Raw genomic sequence first — 18,953 nt, 5'->3', positions numbered from 1 at the left:
CCTCTGGTGTGGCGCACGACCACCACTTTCATTTTTTCATTTTTTTTTTTTTTAACTTTTTTTAGTTTTATACATATTTATATTTTTTATTAAGAGTGACATGTGCCGTCTTTTATTGACTCGTTTTAACGGAATTTGATTCAATAGATTAAATTATTTTGTTGGCATACTCTGAGATTTCTTAATTTACTCTATGCAACATAGAACAATTTGTAATTTAAGCAACTATTTAGTCTGATTTTACATTTTTTTTATTCAATTTTAAAACTGCTAAGAGTATCTCCAGCAGTTGGAGTTAAAATAGCTACTAAAAAAGTATCAATCTCTACTTTAACCTCTAATTTTCTTAAAACCACTCCAACAATAATCTATATTCTACACTTCATTTTCTTTAAATAATATTTTTTTTATTGTTTTATTTTCTTTCTCTCCCTCTTCCCCCCCTCTCTCTCTCCGGTCACTCCTCGCCGATGGGTTCACCAGAATTCCACCCTCAACCAACTTCCGGCCAAAACACTCTCCGGTCACTCCTCCTCGCTAGTGGGTTCAGTAGAATTCCACACCCAATTAACTTCCGGCCAAAACAACAACAAACACAAATTCTTGTAAGGTTGATTACACGGCCTCAGGCTGTGTGAGTTACACTGGCAACCCCATTGACAGTCTCGCCAAGATCGGGCTCAGCTTGAGCCTCCGACGACTTAAACACTTTGAACCCAACTCTCCCGGGCTAAGCCCAGCTCATTCTCGGGCAAGTCCTAGCGAACTCGGGCACTGTGTTCTTGCCCCTGAGATGAGTCAAACTAAGAGACGCCATGGATCAAAAGCTCTCCGAGAAATCTTGCACTAAAGCTGGAAGAATTAGTAAGAAGAAGAACAAGGAGGTGCGCGAGTGGTTGAATTTGAGTCGTAATATTCTTTGGGATCTGAGAGAACGTGGAATTATTGAAACCGTTTGCGTCTTCAAGCATTTGGGTTAAGAAAAACTGAAGTGAGAGAGAGTGTGAGAGAAAGAGAAAATATAATAAAAAAAATTAGATAACTTATGAACAGTGAATAGCTGGTAGTTGCTATTCACTGTTGATGAAGTTAAGAAAAGAGTTAAAGATGATTATTCTGCTAGAGGAAGAAAAAAAGACAAAAATAATTAAATTTAACTTTTTGGCTAAAGTAGAACTGCCGGAGATGCTCTAAAAAGGGTAAATCCAACGAGTGGCCGGCCAATTTGCAAAACCTAGCCAAATTTCGGTCACAACAGAATTTGAAAAAGACCATACAGAAAAAAGAAGGAAATATTCCATCCATCCGCTTGTACATCATCGTCCCATGCACGCGGGTGCCATATTTCCAAACCATGAAATATCAGCGGCTACTTGCGGGTCCCACGTTAGACCCAGAGGATTAGCACCGGATACGACACCGTTCGGTTCGATAGCCTAGGTCTGAGTAATACACGTAAGAACTGCCCAACAAGAAAAAGGAAAAAGAAAAGCTACTACATTTGGTTATTTAGTTGTTTTTTTTTTAAAAAAAAAAAATAGCTATTCGTCGTTTGAATGATGATCAACCAAACAAATTAAACAATGGAATTTCATTATTGCGTACCAAACGTGCCCTTATTATTGGCTCTTTGGACATTCAAATCTTACAGCTTTGACGCTTTCTGGAATCTCATTTCTGAGTTCAACGAGGTTGTTTTCGAAAACTCTGGGGACCAATCTATAAGATCGCGTTTGGCTGCTGAAACATCCGAAGACTCAAAGTGATCGCTGTCGTTCAAAGAGTCAAAGAATTGTCCTACGTTTGGTACCACGTACGTTGATTTCTTCTTAACTCGTAATTTTAATTTCCTTTTCTGGTTATCTGATTCAGATTAGGTCTGATAAAAGCGCATCAATTTCCTTTTTTTTTTTCTTTTTGGGATACTTAACAGTGAAACCAATAGGCGCTTTCTTAATTCGTCGAAGCTGTTGAGGTTGTTCCCATAAGGAAACGGTTATTTCAGTTAAGTGGGTTCTTTGAATTGGGGGTCTGAAAATCTGCTTGGATAATTTAGTAAGCAACAGAGTCTAGTTAGATTGTTGGGCTGCTTTAGCTTTGCATTTTTCACGATTTGGATTATCCGATCCTCCTCTTCAGCTTCATAAACCACCGTGGATTGCTTGTGGGTCCCACTTTGCACCGAACCATGTCGTCGCGGGACTGTCGGGAAACCGACAGAGGTCGGTTGGTGCGGTTCGGTGATGCGCCGGTCGGATTCCTCGGCAGTCCGAGTTGCATTTTGGTTCCTATGTAGCAATGTGCACACCTAGTGCTTTGTGCCCATTCTCCATCATTTGTGTTTAGCACAATTTCATTAGATCTTTCGAGTTTATACACATTGCTTGAACATGAGGTTGTGGTATATTTACCTTGCAGCATTAAACTGGTGGAGTTTAGTGTTGGTGTTATATGGTCGTGTTATGTCATGGAATTTGATTCATGCAGCAGTTTTATGATAATTTGTTTTTACTCTGTCAGGGTTGGCTGTTTCGCCATGAGGGGTTCCGTTTTAGTTTTGAAGCTCTGAAAATTAGTCACTTGATGAGTGCTTGGAGAAGCTATTGCTTGCTGGATTTCAGCTCGTACTTTTGTCATTGTAGAGCTGGCAGATTTTGACTAACATGGGACCTCCCATACGCTGGTATGAACTACTAACTAGAATTCTTTTGTTTAGAAAAAAGTGTTATTATCTCATTCCGTTTCTCTTAACTGGATACTTTGTAAGTTCGTAAGGTTTTGGTGACAATGAAAGTGGCCTCAGTATGTGTAACATGGACCTCTTTTGGGCTGCAGTGGAATTATAAGAAAACCGAAGGAGACAATGAGGCTTGTTGTAACAACTTTTGTTGGACTTGTATTTGGATTCTTTTTGGGAGTAACATTTCCAACGCTGTCATTAAGCAAGGTGCAAAATCTTTATTTATATGGTTGGTTTTCTCCTTCATTCGGTTCCAATGATGTCAACTAAGAGTACCAAAACTTATTCGATTGTGCTTACATTTGTTAGATGAATCTTCCGACCAGCCTTTTTCCTTCCATTGACCTCACATATATTGAGGACAAGTATGCAGGCCTTTCAACCCAAGCATTGCTGAAGGCTGTGTCTTCTCTGAAGGGTGATGGAGTCAGCTCCACTCCACTTCACAAATATAATGATACAAAGGTAGGTAATCTCTATTTCATTTTACTTGTGCCATTAGATATGGGCTTTAGCTTGTTTCCAGGCTGTTCTTTCCTGAAATTGTGATGCTTTACAAGTGTTTCATCTCAACCTCAGATGGTGCTATTTTTTCAAATGCACTTTGGGGTTAACAGCCCATAACCATTCCTAGAGGTCCATCTTGTGATAATAGTGAGTGAAAAGTGTTTTCCCTATTAAAGAATAGAATTAAGACACTCTTTCGTTGGATTCAAATCCAATATTAGAGGAAAATGCATAGGGTAAGGTGCTAGATAATCCCTGATTCCAATGATTGTTCAGTGAAGAACTCATGGAAAAAGAATACAATGATAGCAATCCTTTTCAACTTGCACTAAAAAACTGTCATTTTTTAAAGTGTTAAGCAAATATAATGTTATGAGTTGAATTTGAACTATTGATAATATACACAATTGTTAGTAGTCTAAAAAACTCAACAAAGTCTATTTCTGCTAAAATATAATCCTTTTAGCCCACAAAGTCTAATATAAATTCTTCATAGTTCTGGGGTCATGCTCTTCTCAGTCTAACCTTAAACGAATATCCAGTAAGCTTACCCTGGATAATTTTAGTTTTTGGACTCAGTTATACTCTGTATTCTAAAAGTGATGTCTTCAATCTATGCTCTAAAAAGATGGAAGTAAAATTCTTCAACCGTGGGTATCCCACTTCCTCAGCTGTTGACTACTCTCTTCATCAGTTTTGATTTATTCCATTTTCGTGAAGTCGTAGAACTCTCTCTCTCTCTCTCTCTATCTCTCACACACACACACACACACACACACACACACACACACACACGAATCTCGTCTTTCTTGACATATTGTAGCTTCAACAAAGCTGTTGTGACTTTAGTACACTTCAAAATTCAACCCAAAGTTTTGATTCCGCCTTGCCAAATGTGGTGTCTATAGAGGGAAAGAAATGGTCGTAGTTTTGAGGACCTCGAAAGGACTTTAGTGGAACTAAATGATTTATTCTTTAAGACTCTTTCTTTGGGCTACTGGGATTGTAATTTTTCGAATTTTCATGTTTTTTAAATCTCTTCTCTGCTACTTGATTGTCTTCTCTCTTGTATACTTGTGTATTTGGGTTGCGCCTTTGCACTTTTTAATGAACTTGCGATTACTGATCCAAAAAAAAATAATAATAATCAACTCAGAGAAGCTTTATCCCAACTTTCTATGGTCAACTGCCTAGTAAATCTTAAAGCAATGTCATGCTCTTACATCTACGAGCCAAGTCATCATGTGTTTTTGATGGTCTCAATCCATTTTCTCCTTGCTCCTCCCTTGGGATTTAACATCCTTCAATTTGGGGCAATTTGTATTTACTGGAATACAAGCACACATATAAACTATCTAAGTCAAGTTTCTCATTTTGTCCTTGGGGATGGGGTTGTTGGGGGGGAGGGGTTGGTGTGCATGGAAGCAGGGCATTCATTGATTTAGACTCCTGGTTTTAGGTGCACCTTTTAAATAATTTAGTGGCAATCTGTATCATCTAGTGTATTGTGTCAATCTGATTAATTTCTGTTTCTGACCACAACGCAACGTACATGTAAGAGTTTATTATTCTTAGTATCTAATGTTGTAGCTTTTTCAGGAACATCACCAGCTGTGCTCCTTCTGATGTTATGTTCTAGCACCAGCTACTAACCTTTTATTCTAATGCAGATTTGGGTTCCGACAAATCCTCGAGGGGCTGAAAGACTACCCCCTGGTATCATAGAATCTGAGTCAGATTTATTTCTCCGCCGATTATGGGGTCAGCCCAGTGAGGTGTGCATCTTCTACCATAACTTCAATGTAAAAGGCACATTTAGCCTGTCATTCCCTATTAAAAGTCAGAGACTTTGGTCATGTGCAGTCATACTATTATGACGTGAAAATAGCAAATTACACTAGGGGCAGTTGGGAAGGGAGTAGTAAAATGTTAAATAAACAACAAAATTCATTATTTTCCACAATTTTAGTTTTTGGGACAACTAATGATTTGACATGGTATCAAAGTAGTGGTCTTGAATTTGAATCCTGGCTCCACATTTTATTCTCTTATTTCAATTAACATTTTACGTGTTAGGTCTCACTTATTGAGAGAGAGTTTGGACTCACACGTAAGGAGAGTGTTAGAATGTTAAATAAATGATTGATTAATTATTTTTTATTATCTTAAACTTTTGGGACAACTAATGATTTAATAGGAAGAAGCCATTTTTTAAGTTTTTATAGAGTACAAGCAAAAATTAATGAAGAATATTGGCTTAGATTAGGTTGACAATGGATATGTGAGAAATTATATGAAGTATCTGAACTGCTAAAAAAAGAATTTGTAGATATCTAGAATTAAAAGAATTTTGGGTTATCCCAAAATTTCTTTAAAAACCAGAAGCAAAGACCAAGAATACACAATATATAAAAAGCACTTGGAAATAGGTTTCAGCAGAACAAAGAAAGATTTCTATTCACTTATCAAAAAAAGAAAGATTTCTATTGGACGACTTCTGAATATTTGCCCTTTACCCCAACAACGATGAAGACTTCTCCATGTTCCTTAATGATTAATTTCTGTAAGGGTTCATTTTCCTTCTCTAATCTGAATATTTTATTGATGGAGGTGGTACTCGCAGGACTTCACCATCAAGCCAAAGTATCTTGTTACCTTTACCGTTGGTTATGGTCAGAAAAACAACATTAATGCAGCAGTTAAAAAGGTCAGTCTGCTTTTGCACTCTCTCTATTTATTTTTGCAGTCCTCCTTCCCTCTCTCTCTCTCTCTCTGAATTTATATTTACAGTTCTCAGAGAACTTCACGATTCTGTTGTTTCACTATGATAATCGGACAAGTGAATGGGATGAGTTTGAATGGTCAAGGCAAGCTATCCATGTAAGCGCTCAGAAGCAAACTAAATGGTTAGCAATTAGCTCCTTTGTCAGTTTGTCAGTTTTAAGTTATTCAATAGCTTTCATGTATTTTTGTTAAGGCCAACTTAATCGTGTTTTCACATAAATCCCTGAAAATTGGTCCAAGGTGGTATGCCAAACGTTTTCTGCATCCTGACATTGTTGCTCCCTATGACTACATTTTTATTTGGGATGAGGATCTTGGTGTAGAGCATTTTGATGCAGAGGAGTAAGTGTTGAAATTTCACGTCCTGATTTAGAAAAAGAAAAACACTGTTCTGATGAATTAGGATTCTTAAAGTTTCAGATTTTCTTTTATTGCAGATATATAAAACTAGTGAGGAAGCATGGTTTGGAGATTTCGCAGCCTGGTTTAGAACCAAATAAAGGATTAACATGGCAAATGACAAAGAGGAGAGGTGACAGTGAAGTTCACAAGTAAGAGCGGCAGAACTTTTTTCATCTGGTTTTGTTGACTGCTTATGAAAGATATATTTAGCCAATTGCAGCTTGACTTTACTCTGCCAACACTTTAGCTGGACCATATATCCTCTCTTTTTTCCCCTCTACAGGGATACAGAGGAGAAACCTGGTTGGTGTAGTGATCCACATTTGCCACCATGTGCAGCGTATGTAAATATAACTGACCCTGATCAATTACTAAAAAGATTTGTTTCACTTCTTCAATCTCCCCTTCAGGAATCCTTAGCGCGGGTAAAGTAATTTTACTTGAATTGTTAGATGTGCAGGTTTGTTGAGATCATGGCACCTGTATTTTCTCGGGATGCATGGCGTTGTGTTTGGCATATGATTCAGGTATGGATTATCTGTTGTAGCTGTTGCCACTTCTAACTTAATCCCTCTCTAGCTAGTTTAATTTTTTTTGTCCCATTGCTGTAGAATGATCTGGTTCATGGATGGGGTCTAGATTTTGCTCTTCGGAAATGTGTCGAGGTTGGTGGCATCTTCTCTTTTTCTGCCTCATGCATTTTCCTTGCTGTTGTTCAGGATATAATTGGGTTCTTGTCACTTTTGTATCATTGCTTGGAAACAGCCTGCTCATGAGAAAATAGGAGTTGTTGATGCTCAATGGATTGTTCATCAAAGTGTTCCTTCACTTGGGAACCAGGTAAATTCAAAGCTTTTTAATTGCTAGTCACCAATTCATCTGCTGTGAAAGATATTGTAATCACCTCTTTCTTCTTTCAACACAGGGACAGGCAGAGAGTGGGAAGCCACCTTGGCAAGGGGTATGTAACATTTAATGAATTCTTCATCCATAATTTATTAACTCTCTCTCTCTCTCTCTCTGTGCGCGCACCCCCATGTACTTGTGGCGATTTTGAGGTGTCACTTTTTAACACAAGGGAATTGAAAGCCTGATTTCCATTGTGTCAGGTAAGGGAGAGGTGTAGAAAAGAATGGACAATGTTCCAAGGCAGAATGGTTAATGCGGAAAAAGCCTATTTTGAGGCAATGGGAATTGATCCCCCCAATTCAACAGCTCGCTAGCGGAGACAATAGTAGCATGTAAATTTAACAATTCATTGTACTTAGAGACGAAGAAATTACTTGCATTCAGTGTACTTTTTATCAATTATATTTTCATCTTTTTGGATACTTCATCTTAACTGATTCCTTCCTTGTATGCTGGTTAATTAGTTTGGACTGCTAGTGATGTTACACTATTCTATTTTATCTCATTAGTTTGTGAAAAATTTGAAAATTAGCAACATTTGAGATACGGACATGTTCTGGCCATGGAGCCTAGGACAATAACACATGGACACGGTAGAGTTGTGGATGAGCAGGTGCAAGGCTCATTTACCCGGGCAGTCCGAGTGCAGCCGCACCTGCCAAGGCTGCCCATATTGCACGCAATTTAGGCAGTAAATTTTGGAGGATCCTGATCCAAGAGTCGGCAACAATTTTTGTAACAAGGGCATACCTTGATAAATTGGGCAAGCAATGAATGTCATAAATATCTTGTAAATGTTACAACAGATTTCTTATGTTACTGTGCGCCCAAAAAAGCAAAAGTGGGAAAACTAAGAAAATCTCTTATGTTACTGTGCGCCCTAAAAATGTTCTATCCTATCCTGTGACCTGCTCATCATTGTTGCTCCAAAACTTTTTGTGAGGGAGCAACAGGTTTGATTGGCAATTAGAAATAACTTTTCGTAATTGCCTCTTCCAGCTCTTTGAAGTCCCATGCATCATCTGCTGAATATTCCCCTGCAGAGGAGAGTGTCATCAATTTGCTAATGGATATTGCCACACATCTAAAACTGTGATCATTTTCAATTAAACATGTCGTTTTTCTAGTTTTACTGATTTTTTGGACTTGTGTTCTCCTATTTCTCCCTAATCGGAAGTTTTTTTTTTTATATTTCGTGTGTACTTAGGTTGCGCTTTCTAATAAATTGATTTACTCATTAAAAAAAAAATATCTATTAAACAGGCTCTTAGAAATTTGTAATCTATTTCTACCTTTTAAGGAAACAAAATTTGTGTAGTACAGACTTCCTTTCATGTTCAAATTCCCTCTATGGCTCTATGTCTTTCATTGCTAGGAAATCACAAGAATAGAGATGAAAACTTGATATTCAATGGGTTCGGTTTGAAATCGATTTTGTAATTTTAAGTTATTTTTTTCCTTTGACATGGCATCATATGTAGCTTTACAATTTGAAGAAGTAATCAAAATTCTACATATAAGTTATTAAGAACCAACTGGTTCACAGATATTTGTTTTGGGTAGCATTATGCTCAATATCATGCAACATAACAGATTGAACTTGTAGAAGTCTTCAACGCAATGTAAAAATGTTGAGGGCACTTACCAATTGAATCCCTCCGAAGAGCAGTTAAATGAGCACAACTGCAAGAGTAGAAGTATGTTAGAGAAACTTCAAACTCAAAATTAATGATTACAAAACCAACATCAACTTTCATTCAGGAGATTTAAGTTCCCACTATCTTCCCTTCATCTTTAGCATTTCTTTACACAAAACTCTTAAATGCATGTTCTGTGGAAGTAGCGAATTTGCATCTTAATAATATAGTGATTACCTGCCAAGAGCCTTCCCAAAATCTGCACATAGTGAACGTATGTATGTGCCTTTCGAGCATGTCACACGGAAAATCAGATTTTGTCTGTAAAGATCCAACACAAAAATAAATAAATAAAATTAAAACATGTGAAAATATCACTAATTCATGATTAATAATAGATGAAGCACATCTCTCTCTGGGATGATTTAGAAAACACATCCTTCAAATCTATGTTGGCTGCTCTTACGCCATCAACTTTTTCTTAAACCATGATCAACAAAAACATATTTTATCTAATCACCCCATACATATGAAAGCAAAAGGTCAGGAAGCTCTTAAATGTAAAAGTAGAAATACATTTCTGGATGTATTTGACTCAGACGTTCAAAGGGTGCTTATATTGGTGTAGTTCATGATTATCATGCTGTTTATTGTTTACTCATCTATATTTATAAGAAAATCAAGCCTTCAAAATTCTACAGTATCTAACCAGCATCCTACCTCTATGGGTTTGACCCCTTGAAAATAGCAAAATAAAATCTAACTATGGCAAAACCATAATTATGTAATTCATGTCAAGAAGATTTTCCATAGAAGAAGCAATATAGCGCACATAAGTCACAAAGCAGCAAAGCTCACTTTGATTCAGCATCTTAGGATGCAGAAAACATACATCAATAAGACCAGAAAAATAATGCAGTACATTCCAGGTGTACTATATACCTTGAATCCATGAAAATACAAAAATGTTTTTACAATGTCAACTATAATGGACCACATAGGACACAGTTTGTCTACATCCAAACAAAACTATTGTTACCTGTCATCTAAGCTACGCTCAATATTAAACTCGAAGATTGAAATCCTTCTAGGTGAAAGCTCAATGCTTTCTCCTCTTCTTGCTTTTTCATACATCTTTTCTCCTCCAACCTATAAAAGAAATTGAAACTTGTAAGCATTGTACTATGAGTCTACATAGAGGTTATTTGCATAAAATATGTATTGACACGAAAGTCTCCAATACATAAGAGAGTTTCATTTTTTTTTTTTGATAAGTAATAATTTCATTAAAAAGCGCAAAGGGACACAACCCTAGTACACAGGAAGTATACAAAAGAGCCCCTAATTTGAGGAGATAAACGAACATGAAAGTAAAAAATAGCAAACGACATACGACCCGGGCTATGCGCCGACACCCACAAATATAACATATTAAGCGCATTTCTACAAAGAGCCCGAACCGTAACCTCCACATCCTCAAAAAGCCTAGAATTTCTCTCACGCCACAAGCCTCACAAAACACATAAGGTGCCCCAACCACACAATAAATCCAAAACACTACTAGGCATAACCTACTCCACCCCAAATAAGCTATAAAAATAACTCCAAACAACCCGTGCCACGTCACAATGTAGAAGAAGGTGATCTACGGATTCCCCATGCTTCTTGCACATAACACACCACTCTCTCTTAATACATAAGAGAGTTTCATAATGTTACAGAATTTTTATAATAGACATATGAACTAACATTCTTGTGATAATTAATTGCATAATAGGAGAGAAATATGGAATTAAGTTTGCAAGTGTAGACCAGCTAGTTAAGCTAAAATGAGTCTGCATGATACTATTCAGTAAACTGCTGTTGCATTTGTATGGGAATTTCTATCTAAGTTGTTCATATCAGATCTCCCCTAAATAGGACATTCAAACAGGGTGAGCTAGCCCAGAGCCTGATTGTTCAGCCCGAAGAAAATTTTTGGGCTGGGCTTAATCAGCACTTTAAGCCTGAACTTCAGTTTGGGAGAAGCTTGGCTGCACTAAATTCAGCCCATTTTATCATACAACAACTTAGTTATTTCCATAATATTTTGTTCCTTTAGAAGAGCTGCTGGTCTAGTGGTCAAGTAGATCTTATAAACATCAAAGCTGTGAGCTCAATTTTTGTCAGTTGTTTCGGAATCCTTTATATTCCTTAAGAAACCATCAATTTTGTGCAAGCCTAAACTCAGCCCATAAGTCTTCCACAGTCATGGGCTGAGCCCAGGAGACTTTTGAGTTTTCAGTTGAGCCTGAACCTGAGCCTGAGCCTGAGCCAGCTCACTCCGACCATTTGACAGTCCTACCCCGAAAAGCTGAAACCCACTGAAAGTCGTGGGCTGAGAACTCTGGAGAAAAAACAAAGAAGAGGACCCAGAATCTTTAGTGTGTTCTGCACATTTTTCAGTTCCATGAGAACCAGACATGAAATGGAGTAACAGGTTTATTTAATGGATGCATAAAGAGGATGCTGTCAGCAGTTCAGCCTCACATGTATTATCCAAATTCTGCCACCTTCCTGTACCATACATAATTGCATTATTCTTTTAAAGTTTCAGCTTGCTGGCAAACTGTTTTGTAAGATACATATATATCCAATATCCTCTGAACAAAGACAAGATAAGAATAGAAAACCAAGGATCTGTCAGCATATAGATCCATTACTGATTTTGGCAGAAACACTTACTTTGATGGCGGAGAACATTGGGGGAACTTGCCAAATTTCTCCGCAAAAGGATGCAGCAGTTTTCTTTATGTCCTCATCTTTGATGTGCTCCCAAGGCTCCCGCTGAATGACCTACACAAGAGCGTGATCCATGAGTTAAAATCTGGACCATATGCAAGTATGAAGTAAATCTCAATAAGTGATAAACAAGAACAGTTCTAATGTTCTATAGAAACACTAGAAGATCATCCCACCAGAGCATCTCAAGAAAGAGTCTAACCACAGTTGAGATGCAATTATGCACATGGGTAAAATGGAAATTGGTTCTGCATGCTGGATGATATCATTGCATTATAGGCTGTCCATGAATTCCATTTCTCAATGTGAATATGCATATAAATACCTTGTTGCCTATATTGAAAGTCACAACTCACAACAGTGTCCTTGTTGCAAATCATTTGTATGCTTACACAAAATCAGTGCAAAATCTTTTATCTTTACCTTGCATGTGCTCCTATCTCTAATGTTGATGGTCTTATATGCTTATGAAGCATCTAGCAGACCCTTAAGGCTTCTTTGCTACTGAATACACATGCTTCAGTTACATGAGAACACTGTTACTATGGAAGCTAAAAACAAGTTATATTTTATTTGCTCTGTTTTCTCAGTTATACCTCACACTCATTCTATGTTGCTGACACAGTAGGCAGTTTATCAACAAAAGCAACCTCTTCATAAAATAATACCACCGTGCATATAAGTTGAAGATAATGAATAGTGGTTATCCAGAAGAGATAAACACACCGGTGAATCAGCATCCCAAGTTGAAGTGGCCTCCCCTAAGCGGAATACTCCACTATAACCCTTAATCATACCTTGATATCTGCCGTACAAACATTCCAAAGCCTACTGAGAAACTTCATCAGTGTAAATTCAAAAGAGGAAAAAAATAATAATAGGTTTCAGCACCCAAGTATGGAGCTTGTCCAAAAAATCCCTCGGGTAATAAGCAATATACTATTCTAAATTGAAACATTAAAATGTTTACCTTTCTACCAACTTAGTGGCTTTACCAACACATACAATTAACAAACCAGTTGCCATTGGATCAAGGGTTCCAGCATGCCCTACCTGCAACTCAAAAAAAAAAAAAGAAGATGTTAGAGGAGCATTCACAGAAGGCGTACCTACATGTAGATGTACTAGCAAAAATGCACCTTTTTCACTTTTACTAGGCGACGCAGCTTTCCACAAACTGTAAATGAAGTCCATCCTGTCTTGCAATATGATATTGTTATATTCTGAATAATGAAAGAACTTTGAGATTTGAGAATTTTAGATGAATTTTACTTGTAGATACCTAAATTCAGAATTTTACTTGTAACTTCAAAGAAAATTTCAAGAACAGGCTCATTAAGAGATTTGAGAATTTAGATGAATCGGCCTGTTAATCCCCAATTGGGTAAACAATGAATGGACCATAATCCATTGCGTATTCTATGGAGGCCTTAGTTTCTTGTAAATTATAGGCAAATGAGATTTCCTAGTATCCCAACGAACATCCATTCCATCTTCCCCTTGCACTCGCAGCACCTTCAACTGAAGCCAATACCTTTTATTGTTAATAATAAGTTGGATTTATATATCTCAAACTTTTGTAGTTGTAGGCCAATTGTTGTAACTCCCAATAAGTTTCCCTATAGTTTCTTTCTTCAATAACAATAATCATTCTCACTCCCCACTATAATTAGTAGCGCTCTTATCATTTCTTATGTCCAATAACTTACCACCCTTAACTTGGAAATATACTAGAGTTCAAAAGTTTTACTTCCAACATTTTTGTCAATCACAGCATGTTTCAAACTCTTCAAATAATAATTAATGACCATACATATCTCCAATGCCACAATGAAGCTATGGACTCACCTTTGGGTTTGTTCACCAACACCACCGTCCCACACGGACCATCCCATCGCGGCGGAAGCCCAGCACTCCTTGTCACGAGGAACGGCTCCCCATTCCCAACTTCACCATCCTTATTGGGAACTTTCTTCAAACACTTAAAGAACTCCTCCACCTTCTTCTCCGTAACATCCTTACTCGCATCCTTCTTCGTCAATTCCTCCCTGCCCTCTTCAAAAAATACCAACTTCTTACCATCCACTCCGTCATCGCCATCCCCATCTTTCTTCTTCACCTTGACCTTGACCTTGACCTTCCCCTTCCCCTTCACACTACTCGCATTCTCTTCGCCGGGTTCAAGAAACGCCTTGTCGAGGCACTGCTCAGGAAAGTACTTCTTCTCCAACTGGTACACCATCTTGTAATGCTTCTCCTTCTCCCACGGGTAGGCAAACGTATCGTAGAAATACAATTCCTCCTCTCTCTTATGCAACGTATTGAACTCCACCACCTCAGGCTTCAGCTCCACAAACCCCTCCTCGTTTCGCTTATCGTCCTCATCCGACTCCGACCCATACATTCTCTTCTTCCTCTTATTGTAGTACTTCCTCATAGACTTATTCATTTCCAAGTTTTCCGAACTGGGGCGGTTTGTTTCACTCTCTGATAACAGCTTTCTATCCACCCAGTCCTCAAAGCCCAATTCCGAAACGGGTCTTTCGGGTGAGTCCGAGTTGGGTGAGTCGGATTTTCCGCCTCGGGCTGGTCGGCGGCGAGGCTGGGACTGAGTTGCCGGGCGGTTGACGATCATATCGTACTGAAGAGGGTATGGGGTGGATGTGGTGGAGAAAGAGAGCGAAGAGGGAGTTGGTGAAAAGAAGGCTTTGTTGAGAGGTTTGGGTAGTGAAAGAGAGAGTATTCGCGTTAAGGAGGAGGCCATGAGTCTGGAGCGGATTACAGAGAGCGATTTCGCCATTGGTGTGATTGATGATGATGCTAATGTCAGGTTGGTGTTGTCTGGGGTGTGGGTTTTAGCATGTTTTTGCAGTGGATGGATGCTTTGTAAATTGTATTGTACGTTTGGTGCCGCTTTATTTTTTCACGGTGGTCCATTTCGTATGATAGATAGTATCATGATTATGGCTAAAGAAATAGATAATACATTCATCCAATTTCAATCTAAAAATTGACGCAAATTCACGTTACATGCTTTTAAAAATCGACATGTGTTTTTATGTATAATTAAAAATTAAAATACAAAAAAAAAAAAAAAAAAAAAAACTTTTTGAAAAAAGAAAAGAAATAAGAGTATTTGAACCATTCTATAACCGATCTAGAGTGGCCGAACCATCTCTATATTGGGGTTGGTTTTGGCCACTCTCATTTTGCTATTTGAAGGTGGTTTGATTACTCCCAGACAGGTTATGAGGTTATGAGGGTGACTTCATCCCTCCTCTTTATTTTTTAATTTTTTTGTTTCAAGAATTTTTTTTTTTTTTTTTGAAACTCTCTTATTTTTGGTTTTTTAGTTTTAATTATGCAAAAAAACATGTGTCGATTTTTTAAGGTGTGCGACGTGAGCTTCTGTCAATTTTTGGAAGAAAGTTGGACAGATGTATCATCTCCGTCTTTAGCCATGAACAAGATACTATATACGATATGAAATGAACCACAAAGAATAAAAAATAAAGTCTTTAAACCACACAAAATAAAAAAAAGTATTTAATTTTATTTTTTTTAGTAAGCGGTGTGGCAAGGGTTTCCTCAAAGTTTTAAACGAAAATTGAGTTAAAAACCTAACCTATTTATATTTTCTCTTAGCACAAAAAAATTTCAATCAATTTTTATACCCGAAGGCTGGAGCTACTATTTGTTACCGTAAGTAGTAAAACTCTACTTAACTCTTAAACAAAATTTCAAAACTTGCGGTGCGTACAAGTGGTGGGGGCCTTATCAACTGAAAAAAGTGAAGCGCGATTAATATTTATATAAGCACACCAAAATATCCACTCCCGCGGGCTCTCGGTCTCGCTCTCAATTCCTATTCTTTTGAATTTCCCATTTTGGGTACTCGTTTTTTTCACTTGTATGGAGTAGTTTTGTCTATAATTCGCGCGCTTGGGCCATGGACTCGGCGGCCACGTCTCGGGATGCCGACGAGGAGTGGGAGCTTTATAACGACGATGGCTTCGTCTACAAGCGCAAGAAGCGCAGACTCGACCCGGCGGCGGCGGATCAAGCCAACGTGGATCCCCAGGCGGATGAAAGGAGCCGGAGGGAGCGTAAGAGGAGGACACTGCTGAAGCTGAAAGCACAATACCAGAGGGAGATCGACCAGTGGGAACGTTTGTCGAACATGTTACGTGCAATGGAGGAGAAAGCCCGTGTCAGTCAGGATCAGAGTCGAATTCGACAGCAGGAACAAAGAGAACGAGAAGGACACGAGCAAACCGCGTCGTTGGGTGCTTTGCCTTTGCCGGAGTTCGTTGATGGGTCGCTGGTGGACGAGCTTCTCTTGCAGGTTTCAGGGTTCATGTTTTTGTTAGGTTATCTGCTTGTGGGTTGTTTGGTTGGTGCGAAAATGTGGGAAAAAAGAAGAAAATTGAAAATTTGGGTCTTGTAGGTTTTTTGAATTGCTACTATTTGGCTAAGTTAAGCCGAAGTTTTTGTTGTCTTTGGAAAACCGAACAAAATTGAGAATACGATTCAAAAGGGTTCCCCTTTTTTCTTTACTTTTCTTCAGTTCCTGAGCAACCAAACACGATCTTTAGGGTTTTGTTTAATTTTGCTCCTAATTTCTTGTTCTTGTTGAAGAATTGCTGCTTAAGATAACATATTCCTTCACTTTTAGAGCTCTTTATTATATTAGGTCCTTTTCTTAATGAGTTAATTTTTTTTTTATTAAACCCTATTTTCCCTAAATCTAACCTTTGTTAGATGTTGGTCATACAAGAATTTGAATCTTATATTCAAGTACATAAATGTGCCTCAAGAATAATTGCCTTCGAGTTTCAAGATTATGTACTATTCTTCAAAATTAAAATAAATAAATAAATAAATAAAAATAAGCCCTTTTCTTTTCCTTACACCATGTTAGCCACAGAACAGAGATAAAAAGTTGTGCAAAGAGAGATTTAGTCTTTTTGAGATAAAGACACAGAGCTGCTTTAAGGCTTTTCAAATTGTTCAAGTCTAAAACCGGGGCTTCTTTGGTTGAACTCGATTCTGACAATATCCTAATTCCTTGGGTCTTGACAACGCAGGTAGAAGCCCAGGAAGCGATAGTTCGTGATGTATCGAATTTATGTGATGTAGCAGAAGCAATGTGCAATGCACAAGAGGAGCAGTTGAATCAGTCTCTAATCAATCTTCCAATCTGGGCTGCACCGCATGAGCTCATTGCATCACTTTGTGATGATTGAATTTCTTCTGTATGGTTAACATCTTCTCTGGAAAGAAGAAAAAAAATTGAAGTCGGGTCTTCCTCTGGTATGTTTGATCTTCACCTGTAACAGTAACTTTAGTGCTCCAAGAAGGCCATACTACTGTAATTTGTTGTCATGTAGAAATATTCTAGTTTCAGACAGATAGGGTGATTTTTTGGTTTGCTTTTTTTTTTAGATCATGTGATTTAGTAGAAGTTGGTAATTGAATTAACCATCTAATGAATGGACAGAAGATGGAGAATGCCTAGAGACTAGGGTGAGAAAATTGTGTCCTGAAGTAACCTAAATGAAGCATAGTTTCTCATCAAACTTTGTGGTATGCTGTTTATGGGTTTATGAGTTCTATAGGAGTTTTGATCAAGCTTTTTAGATATTCTTTTTTGTTTTGGTTCTTTTTCTTTTTCTAGAAAGGTCAATGTAGTCCATGGGGAAAGGGATATGATTGTTGAATAAGGTTCTTTGGAGGTTTCATGGCAACAGCTTGATTTTCTCCTTGGTGATCTTATAGTGTAAAAGGCATATGGTGATTGGTTCCTAGCTCTTGTTGCCTTGTTGGAAGTTTGGCTACCATAGGCTAACCAATTTTTCTCCTTACAATTATGAAATTGGCATACTTAATCTTTGCTACTGAAGCATAAGAAGCCATATCTTATTTTTCGATCATTTAACTAAAAATTGAACTCCTTCCCTGGATCATGGTGTGAAAGATTGTATACCTAGTTCAATTTTAACTAATTAAGTAATTTTTGCAGTTTTTTGGGATTTCAGAATTCTTATCATACTCCAATTTATATCTGTCTTTGGTCAAATCCAAATAAAATAAAAATAAAATAAAAAAAAAACCCTTCGACGTAAGGATTCTCTCCCTCTCTCTCTCCTTCGAAAGGGACGATAGTTTATTTATAACTAAAAGACCGAGACAAAATGAGTACAAGGCTATACAAAAAGTATGCAGACACATGCAAAGAAGAGAGGTAATGTCGAAGGATCTCTAGGTGAACTTGTTGGATAGAAATTTTCGGCAATTTTGTTGTCCGAATTGCTAGTGAGGGACCTCCTATAAGTCTCACTTGTCCGAGCAAGTCTTGGGCAATCCACCACTTGTTAAGTAATCTAGGCAGCAAATTGTTAGGGATTCAGATCCTAATTTCGTTGGCCTGACTTCTATAGAAAGCAAATAAAGAGGTGGAAGAATCAATTTTGAGAGGAGTAAATTAATTACAAGTAATTGTTTAGCCAACAACAGTCGTCTATATCCTACAACTCAACATCCTAATTTGTGGTGTCACTTTGTGAATTGAGAGGCCAGTTATAAAAGTTTATTGTCACAACAAATTACTTCCAATGCATGTTGATCAGAGGTTGATTTTTGAGGCACCATCGATTATTTGCGCAAGTTTGGGAACCCAACAAATTCTTTTGGGAATGTGCTGTGACTCTTGTAAAATACAGGTTATGATCTCAACGTTGAACACCATTAGAGAGATTTGTATTGACTACTTGTCCATGTCAGCCGTCAGGGATTAAGGATCCGTGCAATAGAGTAGCTTTATTGCTTTGTCAGCATTGGATTTAAATCCACATTTCAAAATTAAAAGAAAGTTGCGAGTTCTACTAATCCTAGGCAGCACTACAACCCGGGCGCTCAAATTGCAGGAGATCTACACCCATAAAATGGAGAAATGGTAGAAAAGTAGACATAATGAGATGCTTCCAAATGGCCTTTCTTTTCCTAGTAAAAATTGTCCTCACTCAACACAATTTCTGGCTCCAACTTTCAGAATGCCATGATTGTTGAACACCACGTTTGGAAAAGGTGGTGTCATTTTCACGACCTTGATTGTTGCGTCGTTGTATTTGTAAGGTTACTTGAGCTAAAATTCATTTATCGGTGGTGAAACTGCATACTCCAGGGGATTTTAG

The 18,953-nt window shown here is 37.8% G+C and overlaps 3 protein-coding genes across 8 annotated transcripts; 2 read left to right on the top strand and 1 right to left on the bottom strand.

The window, feature by feature from the left end:
* The first annotated feature begins 1,581 nt into the window (after positions 1-1,581).
* LOC133859919 (uncharacterized) lies at positions 1,582-7,769 on the top strand. 6 transcript variants are annotated; one of them, XM_062295502.1, is made up of 16 exons: positions 1,583-1,813; positions 1,934-2,004; positions 2,521-2,683; positions 2,836-2,947; positions 3,050-3,205; positions 4,918-5,022; positions 5,871-5,954; positions 6,038-6,153; positions 6,272-6,373; positions 6,469-6,582; positions 6,654-6,777; positions 6,886-6,960; positions 7,045-7,098; positions 7,199-7,273; positions 7,359-7,394; positions 7,543-7,769. In XM_062295502.1, the coding sequence occupies exons 3-16, from the start codon at positions 2,664-2,666 to the stop codon at positions 7,654-7,656; spliced, it is 1,287 nt and encodes a 428-aa protein (XP_062151486.1). In that variant the 5' UTR covers positions 1,583-1,813; positions 1,934-2,004; positions 2,521-2,663; the 3' UTR covers positions 7,657-7,769. The 6 variants fall into 6 exon arrangements, with proteins under 6 accessions (XP_062151488.1, XP_062151486.1, XP_062151485.1 ...); XM_062295504.1 differs by lacking the exon at positions 1,934-2,004 and having other exon boundaries at positions 1,582-1,813; positions 2,776-2,947; XM_062295501.1 differs by lacking the exon at positions 1,934-2,004 and having other exon boundaries at positions 1,584-1,813.
* Positions 7,770-8,093: 324 nt separating this feature from the next.
* On the bottom strand, positions 8,094-14,659 carry LOC133859918 (uncharacterized). The gene is made up of 9 exons (XM_062295500.1): positions 13,609-14,659; positions 12,900-12,955; positions 12,731-12,813; positions 12,487-12,565; positions 11,704-11,814; positions 10,019-10,128; positions 9,217-9,300; positions 8,988-9,025; positions 8,094-8,379 (listed from the first exon to the last, which is right to left on the bottom strand). The coding sequence occupies exons 1-9, from the start codon at positions 14,558-14,560 to the stop codon at positions 8,309-8,311; spliced, it is 1,584 nt and encodes a 527-aa protein (XP_062151484.1). The 5' UTR covers positions 14,561-14,659; the 3' UTR covers positions 8,094-8,308.
* A 918-nt stretch (positions 14,660-15,577) lies between these two features.
* LOC133860965 (uncharacterized) lies at positions 15,578-17,567 on the top strand. The gene is made up of 2 exons (XM_062296651.1): positions 15,578-16,105; positions 16,848-17,567. Exons 1-2 carry the CDS (start codon positions 15,710-15,712, stop codon positions 17,004-17,006), a joined length of 555 nt encoding a protein of 184 aa, XP_062152635.1. The 5' UTR covers positions 15,578-15,709; the 3' UTR covers positions 17,007-17,567.
* The last annotated feature ends 1,386 nt before the right edge of the window (positions 17,568-18,953 follow it).

The sequence above is a fragment of the Alnus glutinosa genome, chromosome 2 (assembly GCF_958979055.1).
Source record: "Alnus glutinosa chromosome 2, dhAlnGlut1.1, whole genome shotgun sequence".
In the NCBI taxonomy this organism is placed as follows: domain Eukaryota; kingdom Viridiplantae; phylum Streptophyta; class Magnoliopsida; order Fagales; family Betulaceae; genus Alnus; species Alnus glutinosa.
This window is presented reverse-complemented; position numbering and strand designations above follow the sequence as displayed.